The sequence below is a fragment of the Osmerus eperlanus genome, chromosome 23 (assembly GCF_963692335.1).
Source record: "Osmerus eperlanus chromosome 23, fOsmEpe2.1, whole genome shotgun sequence".
Lineage (NCBI taxonomy): Eukaryota > Metazoa > Chordata > Actinopteri > Osmeriformes > Osmeridae > Osmerus > Osmerus eperlanus.
This window is the reverse complement of record NC_085040.1, coordinates 9802292-9822367: the sequence shown is the minus strand read 5'-3', so window position 1 is coordinate 9822367 and position 20076 is coordinate 9802292. Positions and strand designations below refer to the sequence as shown.

At 40.4% G+C, this 20076-nt stretch overlaps 1 protein-coding gene across 2 annotated transcripts in view; it reads right to left on the bottom strand.

Annotated features, from left to right (window-relative positions):
- Positions 1-5308: 5308 nt before the first annotated feature.
- Positions 5309-20076, bottom strand: part of focad (focadhesin) — a 149479-nt gene continuing 134711 nt past the window's right edge. For both annotated transcript variants that reach the window (XM_062449575.1, XM_062449576.1), the window contains 7 exons: positions 19665-19925; positions 19383-19472; positions 18841-19018; positions 16115-16212; positions 7044-7295; positions 6695-6770; positions 5309-6311 (listed from right to left, as the gene is read on the bottom strand). In XM_062449575.1, the coding sequence (XP_062305559.1) occupies positions 6238-6311; positions 6695-6770; positions 7044-7295; positions 16115-16212; positions 18841-19018; positions 19383-19472; positions 19665-19925 (1029 nt within the window). In that variant the 3' untranslated portion in view covers positions 5309-6237. The remainder of the gene's footprint in view (positions 6312-6694; positions 6771-7043; positions 7296-16114; positions 16213-18840; positions 19019-19382; positions 19473-19664; positions 19926-20076) is intronic.

Here is a 20076-nt window from a genome sequence, read left to right as displayed (position 1 = left end):
GAGAATATGGTCACCCTGCACTGTGCAGCATCCCCTCTTCTTTTAACAACAGTCCGTATACATCTGGGAACTGAGGAGACCAGTTGCTGGAGTTTTGGGAGAGGAATGTTGTTTCCATTCCTATCTGATACAGGATTCAAGTTGTTCAACAGCCAAATGCTTTCAACAGTGGCGGCTGGGAAACCCCCACAGCCACCGCAAAGTGGGGGGGCCCTGCATAGCAAAAAACAGACTAGGCCTATATAAAAATATATATATTTTAAAAAAGTAAAAAAACTTTGAGGGCGCTCATTGAGAGCCCCAAGTTTCAACTACCGGGTAAAGGAATCCCTTAATGTTGGCAACGTAACAGATCTTCATCCACTTCCATGGTCTAGTCTCAAAATCCCTAAATCTGGCAACAATGGCTTTCTTGTATCTTACGTGCACTACTACGCCTCATGAATGCGCACATTTTGAAAAAATGCTAATCATTTACGATAGAGACATAAGTAAGCGGCCTCTGCAAAGTCTCGGCCACTACTTTCAATTGATAAAAGGTCTGGACTGCAAGCAGGCTAGTTCCGCACCCCGGACTCTTCTACTATGAAGCCATGCTGTTGTAATAGATGCAGTATGTGGTTTAGCATCGTCTTGCTGAAATATGCAAGGCCTTCCCTTAAAAAGATGTTGTCTGGATGGAAGCATATGTTGCTCTAAAACCTGCATACCTTTCAGCATTGATGGTGCCATTGATGGTGCCTTTCACGATATATCCAGTTATTTTTACATTCATGGTACTGTAAGTGTAGAACGAAATGTTTGAGTCCCGCCCGGATCCCGCCCCCTAATTAGCTGGAGAGGCCATAAAAGATGTGTAACCTTATCTGTATTAAGTGAATCATATGGTCAAGCTTAGAGGGGTCAGAGAGCGCTCACGCGCGCACACACACACACACATGTGCGCAAGGTCTATGCAAGGGAGCCGATGAAAGAAGAGCCATGTGACAGTTGCATGCCTGTGTACTAACCAATGCGGTCTGGACCTTGATAAGTATCACTCCCTCCTCAAATCCTTCTCTTCTCACATAACTGGTGCTAAAACCCTCTACTTTCTGAACAAAATTAACTCTGCTTCAAACCCCCACAAACTTTTTTCTACCTTCTCCACCCTTCTTAACCCACCTCCCCCACCCCCTCCCTCCACCCTGACAGCAGACGACTTCTCCTCCTTCTTTGAGAAAAAAGTCGCCGACATTAGCAGTCGGTTCCCTAAACCCACCTTTCCTACCCTCTCACCCTCCATGACTGCATGAGCGGCTTCCAGGTCATCCGTCATCATTCTGCTGGACCTTTCTGCAGCGTTTGATACGGTTAACCACCAGATCCTGCTCGCCAGACTTTCTGAGATGGGCATCACTGGCACTGCACTCCAGTGGATCTCATCCTACCTGTCGGGAAGATCCTACCAGGTTTCCTGGGGAGGCAAACTGTCAGGCCCTCGCCAGCTCTCCACTGGTGTCCCACAGGGCTCCGTCCTTGGACCCCTCCTCTTCTCTCTGTACACCACCTCACTTGGACCAATCATCACCTCCCATGGCTTCTCCTACCACTGCTACGCTGACGACACGCAGCTGTACTTGTCGTTCCCCCCGACCGATCCGGGGATCTCAGCTAGGATTGAGGCCTGCCTCACAGACATCTCCGCCTGGATGACCGAGCACCACCTCCAGCTGAACCTCGCCAAAACAGAACTTATCATCCCGGCTAAACCCTCCATCTCCCACGATCTCTCAATCACCCTGGGATCTGCGACGGTGACCCCTTCATCCTCTGCCAGGAACCTTGGGGTTACCATGGACGACGAGCTCTCCCTCACGGCCCACATTGCTGCGGTCTCCCGGTCGTGTAGATTCACCCTCTACAACATCCGGAAGATCAGGAGATACCTGTCTGAGCACTCCACCCAGCTGCTAGTCCAAGCACTTGTCCTCTCCAAGTTGGACTATTGCAACTCGCTGCTCGCTGGTCTCCCAGCATGTGCAACCCGCCCTCTTCAGAGGATTCAGAACGCAGCGGCCCGCCTGGTCTACAATCTACCCAGACGCTCCCATGTTACCCCGCTCCTCATCTCTCTCCACTGGCTACCTATCATGGCCCGTATCAGATTCAAGACCCTGGTATTGACCTTCCGAGCAGTGAACGGGACTGCACCCGTCTACATCAAGTCTCTCCTGCAGCCTTACACCCCCACCCGTCACCTACGGTCTTCTTCAGACAACCGCCTGGTGGTCCCACCGCTCAAGACCGCCCGGTCCCAACACAAGCTCTTCTCCTGTCTGGCCCCCCAGTGGTGGAATCAACTTCCCACCTCCATCAGAGACACTGACTGTCTCTCCACCTTCAAGAAAAGGCTCAATACGCACTTGTTCCGGGAGTACAACGGTACTTAGGAATGGTTCGCTTGACCCGATGTTAGTTTCCTCAAGGATCACAATGACTCTTGCTTAGAGACTTGTTGCTCTTGTGGTTAGTGGTAACTGACTTAAATTTTTGTACTCGCTGTGATATATTGTTTTTATTATTGTTGCTTGCTTTTTCCACAGGTACACTTGCACTTATAGCAGTTCATGTTGTTTAATTGTAACTTGTTTAACTACATGCTCTTATGGTTCTTCCCTTTGGCACTTATTTTGGTTGTTCACAATGTGTGCTTCATGTTTTGGCTACTCGCAATGTTTTGTGGCTATCTCGTTGTTATGATCAGTGACCTATGCACTTTGTAAAGCTCTCTCTTGGAAGTCGCTTTGGATAAAAGCGTCTGCTAAATGAATAAATGTAATGTAAATGTAAACCAATGACTGGAGAGCAGTTTTGTTTAAAAGGTTAGCTAGCACAACATGCTAACAGACAAACTCTGTAATACCATGGCGTTTGATGTTTCGTCTCCTTGTGGGCCGGCCGCAAGTAATAAGTAAGGGATAATGTATAGAATGCCGGTCATTATCGGGAAAATAAGCCCCGACAGGGCGAACAGCACCCCGACGCGATGACAACGGCGTTCTATACATTATCCTGCTTATTACACGGCTACTTGCCGAAAAAGTTACTTATGACAGTGTGTCTTTTTACAATTTGTTACCATTTGTAGTGTTGATGAACAGAGAAATAGTTCGCCAAAGACGTTGAACTTCATAGACGTTGAACATTCTTTAGGCTTCAAACCAGCTGACGTCGCTAAGCAACGGAGTACGCTGGGGTTGAAAAGTTACCGGACTACTTGGAGTGCTACGAAAGACGTGAATCCGAGGCAAAAAGGCCACTTCCCTTGAAAGCGGTCAATTATACATAGCAACAGTCAATTATCGAAAAATAATTGACCACAGAATGTTGGGAAGCCCCATTCAAGTGAATGGAGCATTCTACAGCATTAAGAACAGCCGTGTAATGAAGCTTTCTTAACTTCTTCACCGACTGACTGTGCAATATTTGATAAAGATTAATATTTCTGAGAAATGTACACAGAAATAAATAAATACAGAAATAAATTACTTGGAAAAAAATAACTATAGTAAATTCATTTTAAAATTATTTCTATGTATGAAATATATATTGATACGTTTATTTCTGCATTTACTTATTTATGTGTACATTTATTTCTGTATTTCCTCATCCTAATTAGGGGGCGGGGTCTGGGTGGGACTCAAACGTTAAGCCAGCCATGCTAGCTAGCTCTCCATCTACTATCTACACTTACAGTACCATGAACGTAAAAATAACGGTGATGATAGAAGGCAATCAATTGACGCAACTATTTCTCTCTATGACTGGATGCAGCTAAATGTTACAAATTAGTAACCAGAGCCTCAACGCGAAAAAGTAAAACATCAGGATTAACACTTGTGCAGCCATTTTGTTTACTGAGGTAGTTATAGCAACCCAAGGCATGGTAAATCAGTATTCGCACTCTGATACAAGCAGAAAAATTAGGCGACACCGTGACATACATTGATTGACAGCTTACCTCATGAACTTAAGGACAAGGAAATTCAAAAATAAATGAACAAAGAAATAAATACAGAAATAAATGAGGAAATAAATAAATACAGAAATAAATGGCCATGTAAATAAATCAATACGTAATAAATATTGTTTTTCCTTTTTTTATGTATAAATACATGTATTGATAAATGTATTTATTCATTCATTTATTTTTAATTATGGCAGGTAGGTCCTCCATACTCTTGAAGTCCGTTAGGTTAGGAGTCAGGTGGCTGAGTGGTTAGGGAATCGGGCTAGTGATCTGAAGGTTTCTGGTTCGATTCCCAGTCGTGTCAAATGACGTTGTGTCCTTGGGCAAGGCACTTCACACTACTTGCCTCGGGGGGAATGTCCCTGTACTTACTGTGAGTCTCTCTGGATAAGAGCGTCTGCTAAATGTAAATGTAAAATCATCAGTCAAAATTATATTTGATTTATTGACAAAGATATTGAGGCAATGTGGACATTGACATAAATTCAGCCATTTTACATTTAGCCCTACTATTTTGCACTGTATGCCTGATTACTTCCCAAACTATAGACAGACATGTATTCTACACATGTATACTAAGTTTGAAGACAATTGGACTTACGGGTTAAGAGGAGAAACGTTTTTTAGGCTTTCCCAAATCTTCACTGTAAAGCAAAATCTATCATGGCGGACCTCCTTGAGTTTTTTTTGTTCCCTATGAGAAATAAGGCTTGTATACCAATTTTCAGGCAATTTGGAGAAATGGGGCGCAGGGGAAATCCCATAGACTTTGGCCGTGGCTTATAACGCCACCTATGGGCGTATGTGGGCCATTAGCAGTCTGGGAGTAGTGAGTGACCTGTTGAATCATTGGGCCAAATTTTAAAAAATCAGGCCAATAACTTTTTGAGCTATTGAGCCATTTCATGGACAAATATAATAATAAGTATAGCTGCAAGCAGCGATGCAGGTTCCTTTGCAAAATGGCAAAATATTATAACAATGTACATTGTAGAAGATCGAGAGTTGGACAACAAGAGAGCAAAACTACTTCATGTTTGGCCAACAACAATAGGCTGAATGGTGATTTGAACTCATGAGCATACGGTTACAAGTCAGTCTCTCTATCCTCTCTGCTACACACCAACTGTTGAGATTTTATGAATAGAAAGGCCAGAGTATTAGCTTTGGGACAAAGGTTAAGAAACGGTTGAGATTTCAAGGTGAAACTGCATGAAATTGCGCATGGTACTTCAGAATGATGTCATCTTGAAGCCAATAAGGTTTGAAAAACCATCAGTCAAAATTATATTTGATTTATTGACACAAAGATATTGAGGCAATGTGTACATTTACATAAATACACCCCTTTCATCCATTTTGAATTTAATTTCTTATTCAATTTTAACCTATATAAAGACATGTATTCTACACACCTGTAACACATTCAAGTTGATTGGATCTATGGTTCATGAGGAGAATGGTTTTGAAGGTTGTCTGACGATATGGGTCCTTGAGGCCTTTTTGTTCCCCATGAGAAATGGCATGTCTACCAATTTACAGGCATTTTGGAGTAATGGAGCTCTGGGGAAATCACGTAGACTTTGGGCGTGGCTTATAGCGCCACCTATGGGCATGCGTGGGCCACTAGCCATCTGGGAGTAGTGAGTGACCTGTTGTGTCATTGGGCCAAATTTGAAAAAATCGGATTGAGGACTTTTTTGAGCTATTGAGCCGTTTAATGGAGAAATATAATAATTATAATAATAGGAATACTAACAAAAACAATAGGTTCACTCCTACCGGAGAAACCCTAATAATAATAGGAATACTAACAAAAACAATAGGTTTCCTCCTACCGAACCCTAATGAATATATTTGACCACTTTTGATGTAATTTAATTATATTGAAATGTTATCAATAATGTCAAATACATTTTCTGAAGAATTCATTTAATGTTGATGATCATGTATGTTTACATATGAAAAACACAGTATTTTGCTTTAATGTATCAGTAAAGCCGACGTACAAGTCTCAAACAAAATGGCATGGAGCTCCAGGATTCTGTGAAAAATCTCGGTCAAACAAGCCAAATGGCTGAGAGTAACAGAGACTCAGATTACAATCATAAGCAGCTGTTGCTCTCGTGCATGAAGTCAGTATTCTTTCACATCTGAATAAGGTTTTGGGGATGCTTCCATAATTGCCCTCTATGCATAGAAGGCAGGAAGGGTCTCTCTCTGTGCTACCAACCATAAGCTCTGGTCCACACTGCTTTTTTCTTGAATTCTGGAGTGTTCCTCAGAGCTAGCAGGGCAGCTGTGCAGGGTTAACAATAAAGTGTTACTTCTAAGAGGAAATGCTCAGCTAATGTGTGAAATTGGCATGCCACTTCTGTTCTTTGTCTACTAACTATTCACCCAAATGGAAAAAAATAGATGACTACAACCTTCTTTACAATTATTATTAATCTCCAAAGTTTTGGCTTGACTGACTTCTTATCAAATTCTAATTTAATACGCGTGTAGTCACTGTGAATACAGTATGTATGTACATATGTCTGTTAAATGTTGGATACTTACAGTAAATCACTTACCAAATTATCTGGCAAATGATAAATATGCTTTGATAAGACTATAAACTTAGTATCAAAATGATCAGTTTTATGTAATGGTCGTAGTCAAAAAATGTTGACATCTGACCTTTGGCAGCACTGATGGATGTTGCTGACAGGCCAGCCTCAGGACCCTCTGTGATGCTGAGGAGCCAGTCTATAAACTGTTACAAAAGCACAATGAGCCTTTAATTTTCACAAAATTTAAAATATTTCCCTTTCTACACCACCTGTTATGTTATTATTATTTGATTGAAAATGAAAGTAACAATGACAAAATGAGATGTACTTGAAATAAATGATCCTTGAATAAATAATCCTTCATTATTTGTATTCAGGCTACACTATGTGCTAATATGATCAGAAAATGACTTACAATTACCATTCAGTGTTAGATAACATTTAGGATAAGGGAGGGAGATTATGTGAAGACTAACCTTTGGTGATTGGCTGCCCCAGGGCTCCTTGACCAAGAGGTGCTTCAGACACGGGGGTAATCCCAGCAGGCACAATGAAAGTGACTGCTCAGTTAGCAACCCATCACCATAAAAGGAGTGAGGCAGAACAGGCAGCTTGCATTCTTGTTTCCATGGCAACCACTGGGCCCTTATTCCTACAAGGAGGGGTATTGTGTGGTCACTCCAGGACACCACAGCAGCTGCAAATACTTGGATAAGGAATTGTGTCGTCTGCATGGGAGAATATAGGAAACAGAGGAAATATAAAGTTGTTTTGGTCTGTTCTATTCTAGCATTGGATTTTTGAAAAAAAAAAAAGATGACTACAACGTGTAGAATATTTACATCCATAAACCTTGAACCACATAGAAATGAGTAAGTCCCCCTATTTTAGGGGAGAAAGGGTAAATGGACAATGTAACTATCTTAAATAACTAATTTTTAATAATTAATTTTAATATTTAAGAATATTTACATGCATTTACTGCCAGAAGTCAGTTTCACACAACTCCTGCAATTTTTTTTCAGTGGATTTCAGTGGACCTGACTGCTCTTAATGGCTAAATGAGTCATCAAGGGTTGGTGGTAGCAAACAGCATCATGCTCCTTCTACCGAAGTTTTTGATACAGTAGGTACTTTGTAAACTTTTTTACTATAAAATTGGCACCCCAGCTATAACAGCTGCCACTCTTCTGGGAATGCTGTCCACAATATTTGGGAATGTGTCTGTGGTACATTTGTTCCCATTAAGACAAAACATTATTCGTAAGGTCAAGCACTAATGTTGGAGGGGAATGCCTGGCCTCACTGTTTCAATTCACCCCAGAGGTGTTCAATAGGATTGAGGTCAGGGCTCTGTGCAGGCCACTCGAGTTTCTCCACACCAGCCTTGTGGAACCATGTCTTTATGGACCCTGAATTATGCACTGGGGCACAATCTTGCTGAAACAGGAAATGGCACAAAGTTGGAAGCACCCAATGATCTAAAATGTCTGTACCCTGTAGCACTGGACACCGTTTCCCACATAATAAGATTATATTTGTGGTGGTAGGCAGGGGCGGAGCCAGACATTGTAAACATTAGGGGCTTAGCCCAAAACTAGGTCCTAGTATTGGTTTGATATGAGTGTAGATAGAGACTTCAACAAGTAATGCAAGCGTGCGAAGCGCGCAGCTGAAATTTATTTGCATTAATTTGAGCGCAAAATAGTTTTTTTGAGCATTATGTACTGTAAGCATTACGTTGGACTCATATTGTTATATTTGCCGAATGTTTTTAACTATGAATATTATTGTACTTAACTTGAATGTATCCGTTTTGGACAAATTTGTGCAGAGAATTAAGACCCAATTCCAATGTACCCCCCAAGCACTGAACAGTTACTTGATGTCACCTAGTAAGTGGGCTGGGCTGTTTTTTTGTGAAGAGTGCAAGAGGAGGCAAGTACGGTGGCCCTGAAGTGCAAATCACACCCACTAACATGAGTGCATCCCCCAAATGAAAACACTCCCCCCAAATACGAGTCAACTCCCCCCAAATAGGATGACTTGCTCACCTCCCCCCAATACCTATTGTACCCAGTGGTGTAGTGGTAAAAATAGAGGTGGGTAAACTATGAATTTTATTATTTAATAAAATAATAAAATTATCGAGACGAGCTTTCATGTCTAATTCTGTGAAAAACACACGCATTTCAGCCCCTTCACAGAGGCTTGAGAACCCTGTTTATTTATTCATTTTTACGTTTCATTAGGCCTATTTGGATGGAACTGGTAAGGTTGGCTTGTTTCTGCATCATCGTATTTAAAAGAACGTTAATAATAGTAGGCTAGCCGTTTGTCCCTGTCTTAATGCAATGTCGTGCAAACCAAAACAACGTTTACAAACGTGAATTGATCTTACGCTGTACTTGAGGCCTTTTGCGGGCATCTGTGGGAGTGGGAGCACTCGATGGTCTCTTCAAAAATCGCCTGATATCCATGGCTAATTAATCCATTCCGAACAGGTAGACTAATCCACAACGTGTATGTGTGTACATACTTCGTGGATCCTGATTGGTGTCGCAGCCGCAACGCATTGATTGGAGGGTCACAGACCATACAGCGCAGATTAAATGATTCAGACTACAGCGTTTATATGTTAAACAATATGAAATTTAGTCTTTGGTGTTTTAAAATTACACCAAATTTATTTCGGATTATTCCAACGGCAGAATACGAGGCGGAGGGAATGTTTATGTGGGTAAACGCGCATAAACGCAATTTAGAGGTGGATAAACGCTAGGCCTATTTCTGAATTTCGGGAGGTGCGTAAACGGCGTTAACGTGAGTTTAGCCCCCGCTACATCCCTGATTGTACCTACCCTTTCCGTTTTGAGTTAATGTAATGTGTTTTTGAGTTAATGTAATGTCGTTTCCCATTTGGGGGAGCGTGTCTTTGTATTGGGGGGAGGTGAGCACGTCATCCTATTTGGGGGAATTTGATTCGTATTTGGGGGGAGTGTTTTCATTTGGGGGATGCACTCATATTAGTGGGTGTGATTTGCACTTCAGGGCCACCGCAGGCAAGGGCTCAAAATGCTATAAATTGGAATGGGACAGCACTTTGCTGCATTATCGTCAAAATAGTAATGTTGTTGGATCAAATCTGATGAAAGCATATTTAGAACTAGAGAGGGTACAATTTCTGGGGAAATTGTAGAGTGTGCTTGCTTGCGTCGGTTGCAGGTGGGTCCATCCCCTTAAGTTTTTCCCTTCTAGTGATATTTTCAAGCATTTAGCCTACTCATATTGCATATTTCATTAAGAACACCCTTTGAAACAAGCGAACCCCTTTTGAAACAAGCTACTGTAACAACGTTGTCACTGGCAGTATTTCAGATGCAATCGCGATTCAAACAGTACCGTCTGCTAACTGAAAATATGCCCCCCAAAACGTAAATAAGTTTGACATTAATTTACGGGGAAATGGCTATTTCAAAAGAAGTTTGCTAGAGGCAAGCTAGCTGCTGTTGCTAGCCACACTTCACTGATTGTTTGAAAGCGCCGGAAATTAGAATGTTTCTTTTGATATAAAGTTTAGCTGTGGCATTGAAGACAGTACTACACACAGTGGGCGAGGCTAACGTCAAAACAAGCCGCAGTGTCACTCAAATTCCAAATTCCAAGTTTAAAAATATGCTGACCCGCTGGCTGTCTTCGCAATCGCCATATCTTTAAAACACTGCCCTCCTTCTAATTTTTTATGTAGAATTGACCCTGGTACGAAATTAAGAAAATACTCATCAGAGATCGACAACAGCTGACGCAATCGTCAATGGAGGCTGACGTGGCTCTCATGTAGCAAACCAAGATTTTACAGAAACCTACATTAAAATGTCACCATCTGGCTGTCTTCACAATAGTCATATCGTCATATCATTGCCCTCCTTCAGTTATTTGGTGTAGAATTGACCGAACTATAAAATTACGAAAATACTAGACTACCATGACGCTTGCATGGCTGCCGCCTAGGCAGTCTCACGGGCGACCCGCACTCGCTCAAATTACAAAGACTTTCACGACCTAAATCAAAAATCAGAGATGGCAGTTCCACTCAAAATTGCTTTCTCAACAAAGCCCAATGGTTGGTAATTTTGGGAGTTGGCACTTTTCACTCATAATCCAAGCTCCAACTTGCGTGCTAGAACGTCTCTATCACGTTGTATCCATGCGTCGTTGCTAACGTGTGCTGACGTAGTGACGTAGGCTAGCACTGAGTACCCTTCGTTGACAGAAGGCACTTTTTGGCACAAAAAAACAATTTCTACTTAAACCATGCAACGGAACGTAAATAAAAATACAAGCAACTCAATCTCTACCAAGACGAAACTTTTGACCAGGTTGTCTATGTAGTCCAAATATTGACTGAGGCGGGGGGGCAAAAATAAATAACAATAAATATATATGTGAGAGAACAAAGGTTGTGCCCTTGCCGAAGGCAAAACACACCCAACTAGAGAGGCTACAATTTCTGTGGAAATTGTAGGGTGTGCTTGCTTGCAAATGGGTCCGTTTATTAACTGCTACTTTTACAACTGATATTTCTGTTCATTTGTTGCTGCTCATGTACAATTCAAAATACAAAAAGTGAAGTGTAGCATGTCCCTGTACCCTGTATACTCGCTCTGGATACGGGCGTCTGCTAAAATGACTAAATGTACTGTAAATGTAGAATGAACTTAACCTATATGACTAAAACGTCACCTTAAGTTTTTCCCTTCTACAGTAGCGATGTTTTCAAGCATTTAGCCCACTCATATTGCATTAATTCATTAAGAACCACCTTTGAAACAAGCTGAACCCCCTTGAAACAAGCTTTTATAAGTAACAACGTTCTCACTGGCAGTATTATTAGCTAGATGGAATCGCGATTGAAACAGTACCATCTGCTAACTGAAAATATGCCCCCAAAAAACGTAAATAAGCTTGACATTTATTTAGGCAGAAATGGCTAATTCAAAAGAAGTTTGCTGGAAGCGGTCATTGTCAGTAACAATGCCAAATACGACCATTTGATCTTAGACTAGAGCCCTGCACGGCGGAGAGGCTGACCTCAATAAATTGTGCTATGAGCAAGCTAGCGTAGCTGCCGTTGATAGCCAAACTTAAGGGGATTGTTTGAAAGCGCCGGAAATGAGAACGTTTCTTTTGACATAAAGTTTAGGCTGTGCCACTGAAGACAGCGACGCACCACACAAGCTTGAGTTTAAATACATTATTTAATGTTACATTACTTACTGTACATGCAAGTCTTGATTTGCTTAAATGTACAGTACATGTATGATGCTGCTAGTACACCACGGCACGATACTCGCTGTGCAACAGCACATCTATGCACGTTGTGTCCATGCGTCGTTGCTAACTTGTGCTGACGTTGTGACGTAGGCTAGCACTGATACCCTTTGTTGACACAAGGCACTTTTTGCCACAAAAACTTAAGTTCATCCTAAATCGTGCAACAGAACGTAAATCCCAATAGAAGCAACGCAATCGTGACCAAGACAAACATTTTGACACCGACGTTGTCTATGTAGTCCAAATATTGACTGATCCTTAAGGGTGGGAAAATAATAATAACTAGAAACGGCTGTTCCTGCGAAACAGCAGTGAGAATGCTGAAAACCTGAATGGGGATGCTGACCATGCTAAAAAAGCTGAAAATAGTGAAAATTTAGTAGAAAGTTATAAGCTGAAGCTTCAAAGCAACCGAAAGGTATTTTTGAAAGGGACTGGAGCAGCATTCCAACAATGATTTGAAAGGATTTACCATTACTTTTAAAGGGAGAATAATTTGCACAAAAACCTTAATATTTTAAAAAGTATAAAAGTGAGAAATGAGAAAATACCCGCAAGCTGAAATGAATTTCAAAAATGTGTGAGTCACACAAAAGAGGCAGTGTGGAAGCTGAACTGCATCATCTTAACAAAGCTAATAGCTAAAATAGCCTACAATGTGGGAGAAGCTGAAAGCTGAACTGTTAAACAGAAGAAGTAGGCTAGCTAGTCATAACAAGAATATTATCGTTTTAACAGATTAAATTATAGTTGGGATAGTATTAGCAGTAGCAGATGTAGCCTATGTGTTTACTCGGCTTTCTTAGTTGGATTCAATGTGTTGATGGAATGAAACATACAGCAGTAGGACCGATACAGGAAGACACGACGACACTTTGTTGCAGAAGGATGATGGTGCAAGTTTTGTCCGTGGAGCATACAACGATTAATAAAAAAGAATCATGTAGACGTGTTTGTTAAAATGTAAGCCTATTTTTTTATGTTCTCAGGTTACATGACCGTAAATATTATTTACTCTTAGCGACACAAGAGGGCGCAAGAGCACACAATAATTAATGTGATGAATGTTCATGTATTGTATTGTGACCTAATGGACTTCCCGTACATGGACATTTTTATGCGTAACGTCTTTACTTTAAAAAAGTTAGTTCGCGATCAACCCAACTGGCAGATGGCCACATTTCATTGTTCTGAAATAAATGTCCTATAATGAGAGAAGTCGTCAGTCTCCTTCATACGCATCGTCAGCAGCACCACTCTGCTGATAAAATTCAACAGTGTTTATTGAGTAATCGCATAACTAATTACACATGTAAACGGAGTAATGGTATTATTGGCATAAACCGACAATTGCTAGTAATCGTGTTTCTCAAGGTCAAGTAAACGTACCAATCACCTGTGTGAGAGACTGAGTGGTGCGTGTCTGTCGTTACGGTGATGGTGCAGCTATGATTGCTAATGCGCTGAGGGCAGAGAATAAGAGAAATGTAGCTAGAATCCACACCTCAAACAAGATAACCTAGACGCAAAACTGTACGTCCAATCCAAAATATAAGTATATTTTCCGAGACCCAAGACTCTGCCGAAACCAGAGATATTCTTTATATATCTGTGCAGTCAGAAATACGACTCTACCTGCAGTTTCAAAAACGTGTTCCTTTTGCTTTCCTGGTGCTTGTTTGTTTGGTTGCCACGGTGATGGCGCAGCTGTGATAGCTAACGAGCTAGGCAGAGAGAAAAACGAACATTTACCTAGCACCCACACCTCAAACAAGTTGACCTAGACGCAAAACTATACGTCCAATCCAAAATATAAGGATATTTTCCGAGACCCAAGACTCTGCCGAAACCAGAGATGTCCTTTATATGTCTGTGCGGTCAGAAATACGACTCTATCGGCAGTTTCAAAATCTTGTTCCTTCTTGCTTTCTCTGACTGATTTTACTCACCTCTCCATTGAAGTTAGTGAGATAATTTGAAAGGCTGCTCTCGCTTCAAGGCTCATAGCTGAAAATCTGTAAATGTGAGCTCTTTAGTAGTTACATTGGCTGAAAGAGGACAAATTTTCCTACATTTTAAGGTATAACTTGTTTCTGTAAGTTAAACTATATGAACGTTAGAGGAATTTGTTTGACAAATTAGTTGAATATCAGAAAAAGAGCAGCAAGCAGAGTGTGCCAAGAGAGTGTGTCATTCATAAAAATCAAAAAGGAGCAAACATTTTAATGTATTTCAAACTGTCATAATTCAAAATTGGCTGAACATTTTAAAAAGCTGAATCATTTGGGAATAGCTGAATGTCTTGTGAACATTTTAAAGGTTGAATGGTGTCTCTAGCTGAAAGTAAGCTGAAGTAGTTACGTTTGAAAGAGGAGGAAGCTTTTTAATGATTTGAAATGATTTACCATTACTTTTAATGGGAGAATAATTTGCACAAAAACCTTAATGTCTTAAAAAGTATAAAAGTGAGAAATACCAAAAGTCATAGCCATCATCTCCTGAAGGAGCTGAACGTTTTGATACAAAAGTTGTAGGAATCGGTTAAAGTATGCAGAACGAGTTAAAGGCCAAAAAACGGCGGAAGAACTAAGAAGTTGAAAAACAATAGTGAGAATGCTGAACAGCATTCTCACAACTAGAGAGGGTACAATTTCTGGGGAAATTGTAGGGTGTGCTTGCTTGCGTCGGTTGCACAGGGGTCCGTTTTTTAATGACATTTTTACAACTGATATTTCTGTATATTTTATCTAAAAATGCATAGGGCCTACTTATTATTTATAAAGATTACATAGATTTAAAAGCATCTTTTTTTTGCTGCTCATTTACAACTCAAAATACGAGTTAAGTGTAGAATAAAATATGATGTCTTCTCATTTCCCCTGCAAGAGGCAGCCTCATAGCTGAATCAACGAATACATTTGGCAGACCGGTGTAAAAATTGACCTAATCTCTATGACTTAAACGTCCTTTTAAGTTTTCCCTTCTCATGATATTTTCAGGCATTTAGCCTACTCATATTGCATTCATTCATGAATAAAGAACCCCCTTTGAAGATTATTCTATGACGTTACCGGCAGTAGAAGATGGAATCGCGATTCAAACATCATCAACATTTTCGCCACAAAAACTTAACTTCAGCCTAAACCATGCAACGGAACATAAATCCCAATAGAAGCAACTCAATCGCTACCAAGACAAAACTTTTGACACCTACGTTGTCTATGTAGGCCAAATATTGACTGAGTTTTAGGGGGGCAAAAAAATAAATAAAAAAAAATAATAATAATATATATGTGAGAGAACAAAGGTTGTGCTCTCGCCGAAGGCTTGAGCACACCCAATAATAATATATATGTGAGAGAACAAAGGTTGTGCTCTCGCCGAAGGCTTGAGCATACCCAATAATAAGATATATGTGAGAGAACAAAGGTTGTGCCCTTGCCAAAGGCAAAGCACACCCAATTACAACAAGTGCCTTGCAGCTTCGCTGCTTGGCCTCTAATAATAATAATATATATGTGAGAGAACAATGGTAGTGCTCGCCGAAGGCGTGAGCACACCCAATTAATCATGAAAGGACAACCTACACACAGTTCTGGCACCATCAGTGAGCTTTGTGTTAAAACGTACATGTTAACTTTAATTTCTAACTACTTCCCTTAGCTTAAGTCTGCCAAAATGCGGACACACGAAAAAGGTGCATAAAGGGTTCAAAATGTCTGGGAAAGAGCCCTCGGGCACTTGACGATTTGACTGTATGACAGCCCTAAGCCCTCACAGACTTAGCGAGAACGCACTCAAAGTCTGTGAGTTTGTGAGGGTGGACATTGGGACCGGGCCTAACCATTCGTAAACTCCGGATTGATTCTCCGGCCGTCTTCTCTGAGGGAAAAAGCTGTTCATCCCGCGCATTGATTCAGAGCGTGCACAGAGAGGGGGCTTTTCACAGACGGGTCCGTTGTAGTGAGAGACAGAGAGAGAGAGAGAGAGAGAGAGCGAGAAGAAGAAGGGGGTGAGCGCAACTCTACAATGAAATATTGTTTTGCCATATTAAACAGTAAAAACAACACAAACAATTGCTAAATAATTACTGTTCCATTTCTCACCAATATGTAAAGATTGCCCTCTCACATTACAGTCAGTGTCATCGGATGTACCCTGCCCCTCCCCAACACACACACATTTGTAAATGACCAGAAATGTGAGTACACACCTGCTTGGCATTTCCACAATTTGGAACGGTGGCTCCGTATGCAATATTTCTTATGTGTCCCATCAGTTCAAGGAGCCACTCCATCCGCTCTGAGACACCTAAGAAAGTACACTTGAATAAATACATTGGTATGATGACATGTAGTGGGCTACAGCATGCTCCTTTTTGTAATATAAGTTACTGTAGTAATTCTTTCATTATTGATCTTTTTTTTAAGCTCAAAAGGCAAGCAACTGAAACTAACGCTATGAAACATACAGTATGTTACATAGCTAATGCTAGCTAAATCTCTTTGTGTAATGGGGAAAAGATTTCTTAAGAGTTTTGGTACCGAGGCACATTGCAAGCGTTAGGTAGCTTTGCTAGAGTTACTTACGCCTAGCTTACCTTTTTTAATGTTTTCTTTCTAAATGCCGGTAAAGGTTTGATGTAGGCCTAGTGCCAGCCGTCTCAGTGAGCGTCTCTTTGCAGAATGTACACAAACTGTGTGTTTTCTTTTGGACGTTATTGTAAACTCTTTGTGGTTCAGGTAACCAAATCAAATTATTGCTGATTTGGCCAACATCTTCAGACAGCCACTGTTTCGCCTATCTTCCTCATTCACTTTTGGGGTGCGAGGAGGGGTGATGGGTTATTTCAAATTAGAAATGAGTTAAGTTATTGGTTGCATCTAAAGCGTAACATTTTATATCTAATAACAGTAATGATATTAACAAATAAATTAAACAATGCACCGGAAATTTCGTGATATTCCGGCAGTTGTGGTCTTGAAAATCTTTGTTCGAGACCGAGACAAGACCGAGTAAAAATGTGGTCGATTCAGAATCAGAATGGGTTTTATTCGCCATGAAAGTTTGCACAGACAAGGAATTTGCTTTGGCAGGAAGGTGCAACATTAAACATATAGGAATCTAAAATGTAAATATGAGGACTAACTATATTAAGGGTACATAACTAGCAATACTAAGTGGAATTCGATTAAAATAAACTATACAATAAAATATAAAAATATAGCTGCAAGCAGCAATGGCGAATTCCTCCTTCAAAATGGCAAAATGTTGTAAAATTGACATAATAGATAGTTACACTGGGATTAACCAGAAGACTTGAAACTGTAATTTCTGTCTTTAAAAAAAAAAAGTTTATAGCTTTGCCTGGTTTAGAACCCACCACCCTTCACACATCAGCACTGCGTCTCATCCTACTAAGCCATTCGCAGACTTAGACATTTGATTGTTCAGTTTTTGTATCAGGAAATAAGACATTTCTCCAATGGCAAGCATTGTCAGATTTGGTTAAAATTCAAACAGCTGTAATTTAGTCCTATTTGAATATGGGACATAAAAATGGGACAACGGGATGACTGGGTTGCTGCTGTAAAGAAGAGCTTACTCGTAGTGCTTTAAAAAGGTTGTTTGGGGTGCCATGGAAGGGAATTTCAAATCATGCCTAGCATCAGGACTTTGCTTCAGGCTTTGCTTCTTTCTGAAGTAACTGAACCCGGCTCTTCATTGCTCAGGTGTTCTTGAAAAGCCAGACGAAGATGCACTGACAGCTACAAATACATCCTCACACATCCTAAAATAACTAATATTAGCATTGCCTCTTCATAAGGGGTTTATTAGATCTGATTGGCCTTATTAAACAAACTGAATTAGCACAAATTCAATAAAATATGCTAGTGCAGTGATACATTTGTGAGGTAGTGTTTGAAGTTCTATATTCATATATAATACAAAGATATACAAGTTGTTTCAAGGAAATCTGTGGAGAATCAATAATAACATTTTCTTCACATTTCTTTCTGGCCGCAATTTATCTTATCCTGTAAAACACACAGTAGGCCAAGGAAAACATTTAGCAAAACTGTGATAGGACAGGGAAATAGCACACCTTCCCAAATCATTTATTATTGATATATATTATATGAATTTATGATTATTCCACTCATTCGATGCACACAGTCCCACAGAATTGCGGCAAAGAAAAAATGTATTGTTAATTTTGCGATAAGATCGCAATCATTTAAAAAAAAATATATATATATATAAAAAATATAGATATATGTTTTTCTTTGCTGGTCCTTGTGTTGCTTGTGTTTTAAGATCACTGTCTGGCTCCTCTGTGTTCACACACACACACAGACACACACACACAGAGCATGTGCACAAACTGAAAATTGCACTCGCACAGGCACTCTTTTGCTCTCTTTTTGTCCTGTCACATAAGGACCTATGCATGAATTGTGAATGTGAAGTCCATTTTGTCAAGTTGCAAATACCATGTTATGGCAAATGCTTAAATTTGCACGACACATTTTGTACTTTGTAACAATAGCTGTTCTATCTAAATTGTTTTTGTTGTTTTCTAATGGGGGCAAAAGAAAGTAATGTTTTTTTATTATTTAAATGCAAATGCAAACATATCAAGATATATATCGAATATCGTAAGAAATTTGACATATCGAGATATCATTTATTTTATATTTCGCCTAGCCCCAGTACCATTTGACTAACCGTAGTGTTAAGACAGTACCCCATTGACAAACAAAATCTAAATGAAGTTTTAGTAAATTTTCCAAATTTAGTTCCAATATTGTTCAGCACTTCGAAACATTTGACTGTAAACGCTTCAAACATTATTCCCGTCAACCTGGAGATGGCATTTGCTTTTTTTAAAAGGTGTGGGTGGTTAGCTTTTTGACCACAATTCTGAAGATGGCTGACCTGTGTTAGGGCTGGATGCCAAACGGCATTGATGGAAGGTTTGCAGGAGAAGCCAGCCGACCCGCTGGCTAGGCCAACCATGCAGCACTGCGGAAATAACATTGTTCAGCCCCAGTAGTGGTACTCGTCCCTGGGAAGTCAGATGGGCCAAGACAAAGCATGTCTTTTCCACCTGAGTCTGAAAGAGTGTGGACATAAAGCCTTTACAAACTTAGAAGAGATGTTTGTTGTTCTTTACATCCCTTTTAAATCTGCAATCTACTTAGAAACCAAGAGCCACAAAACAATTTTGAACATTTAGCTTGTTTTGCACTAGGATGAATGTAACTGAATGTATTTGCGATAGTGTTCCAGACACTTCTAGAAAAATCTGCAATAACTGGCCATACACCAGGCCAGCTACTGTTTATGGTCAAAAGTTAACTTTCAATATATATACAAATTCCCTGTGAAATGCGCTTCATTGTGGTTGTTGTTCCAAAATGTATAATTTCCCACTTCTGGCTTATATTGTTATTTTATGTAACAATGTGAGACTGTACCTCTGTGACATGAGCAATCCGGTCAATCTCCATGTCAGGCAATTTAGACAGACATTTGGAGATTTCCAAATACAAGCCAACATCATTGTCCTACAAATAAAACAATCAATAATTTATGAAATTTTACAGTTATAGATCACTGAGGTGTTGTCATGACTACAGTTAGGAGGGAAGTACACACACAATCAAGGTGCTCCATCAGGCTGTTTTTTTTATGTAGCCATGTTATTATTCAACAAAAACAAGAAACTGATTTATAGGTATGTTTTTAGGGCTTGTTACCTGTATGTTGTTGGGGAGGAGGGCAAATATTTTCTCTGTGGTGGAACATAAGATGGCCCAGCAGTGGTTGGGTGGGTTGGGGAGGGCCATAGCTTGGCTCAGGCCTCTGAGGAGGGAGAGACAGAGGTCCAGGCGCTGTGGCTGGAGCTCAGGGTGGAACTGCTGTACCCCCAGGGTCTCCACAAACACTTTAAGCTTATCCTCTGGCACGTACTTCATCCACACACTCAGAGTGTCATATAGGTGGCCTCGTGTGTGACACTAGAAAAAGGGAAAAGTTGGTAAAATCACAGGGGACAGAATACTTCAAATACTGTTTGTAACCCATGTATGTAATCTAACAGTCTATGCTATTTGTGCAATTTCCAAGTAGGATACTCATAATTCTTGTATTCCCACCCTGCCCAAACGA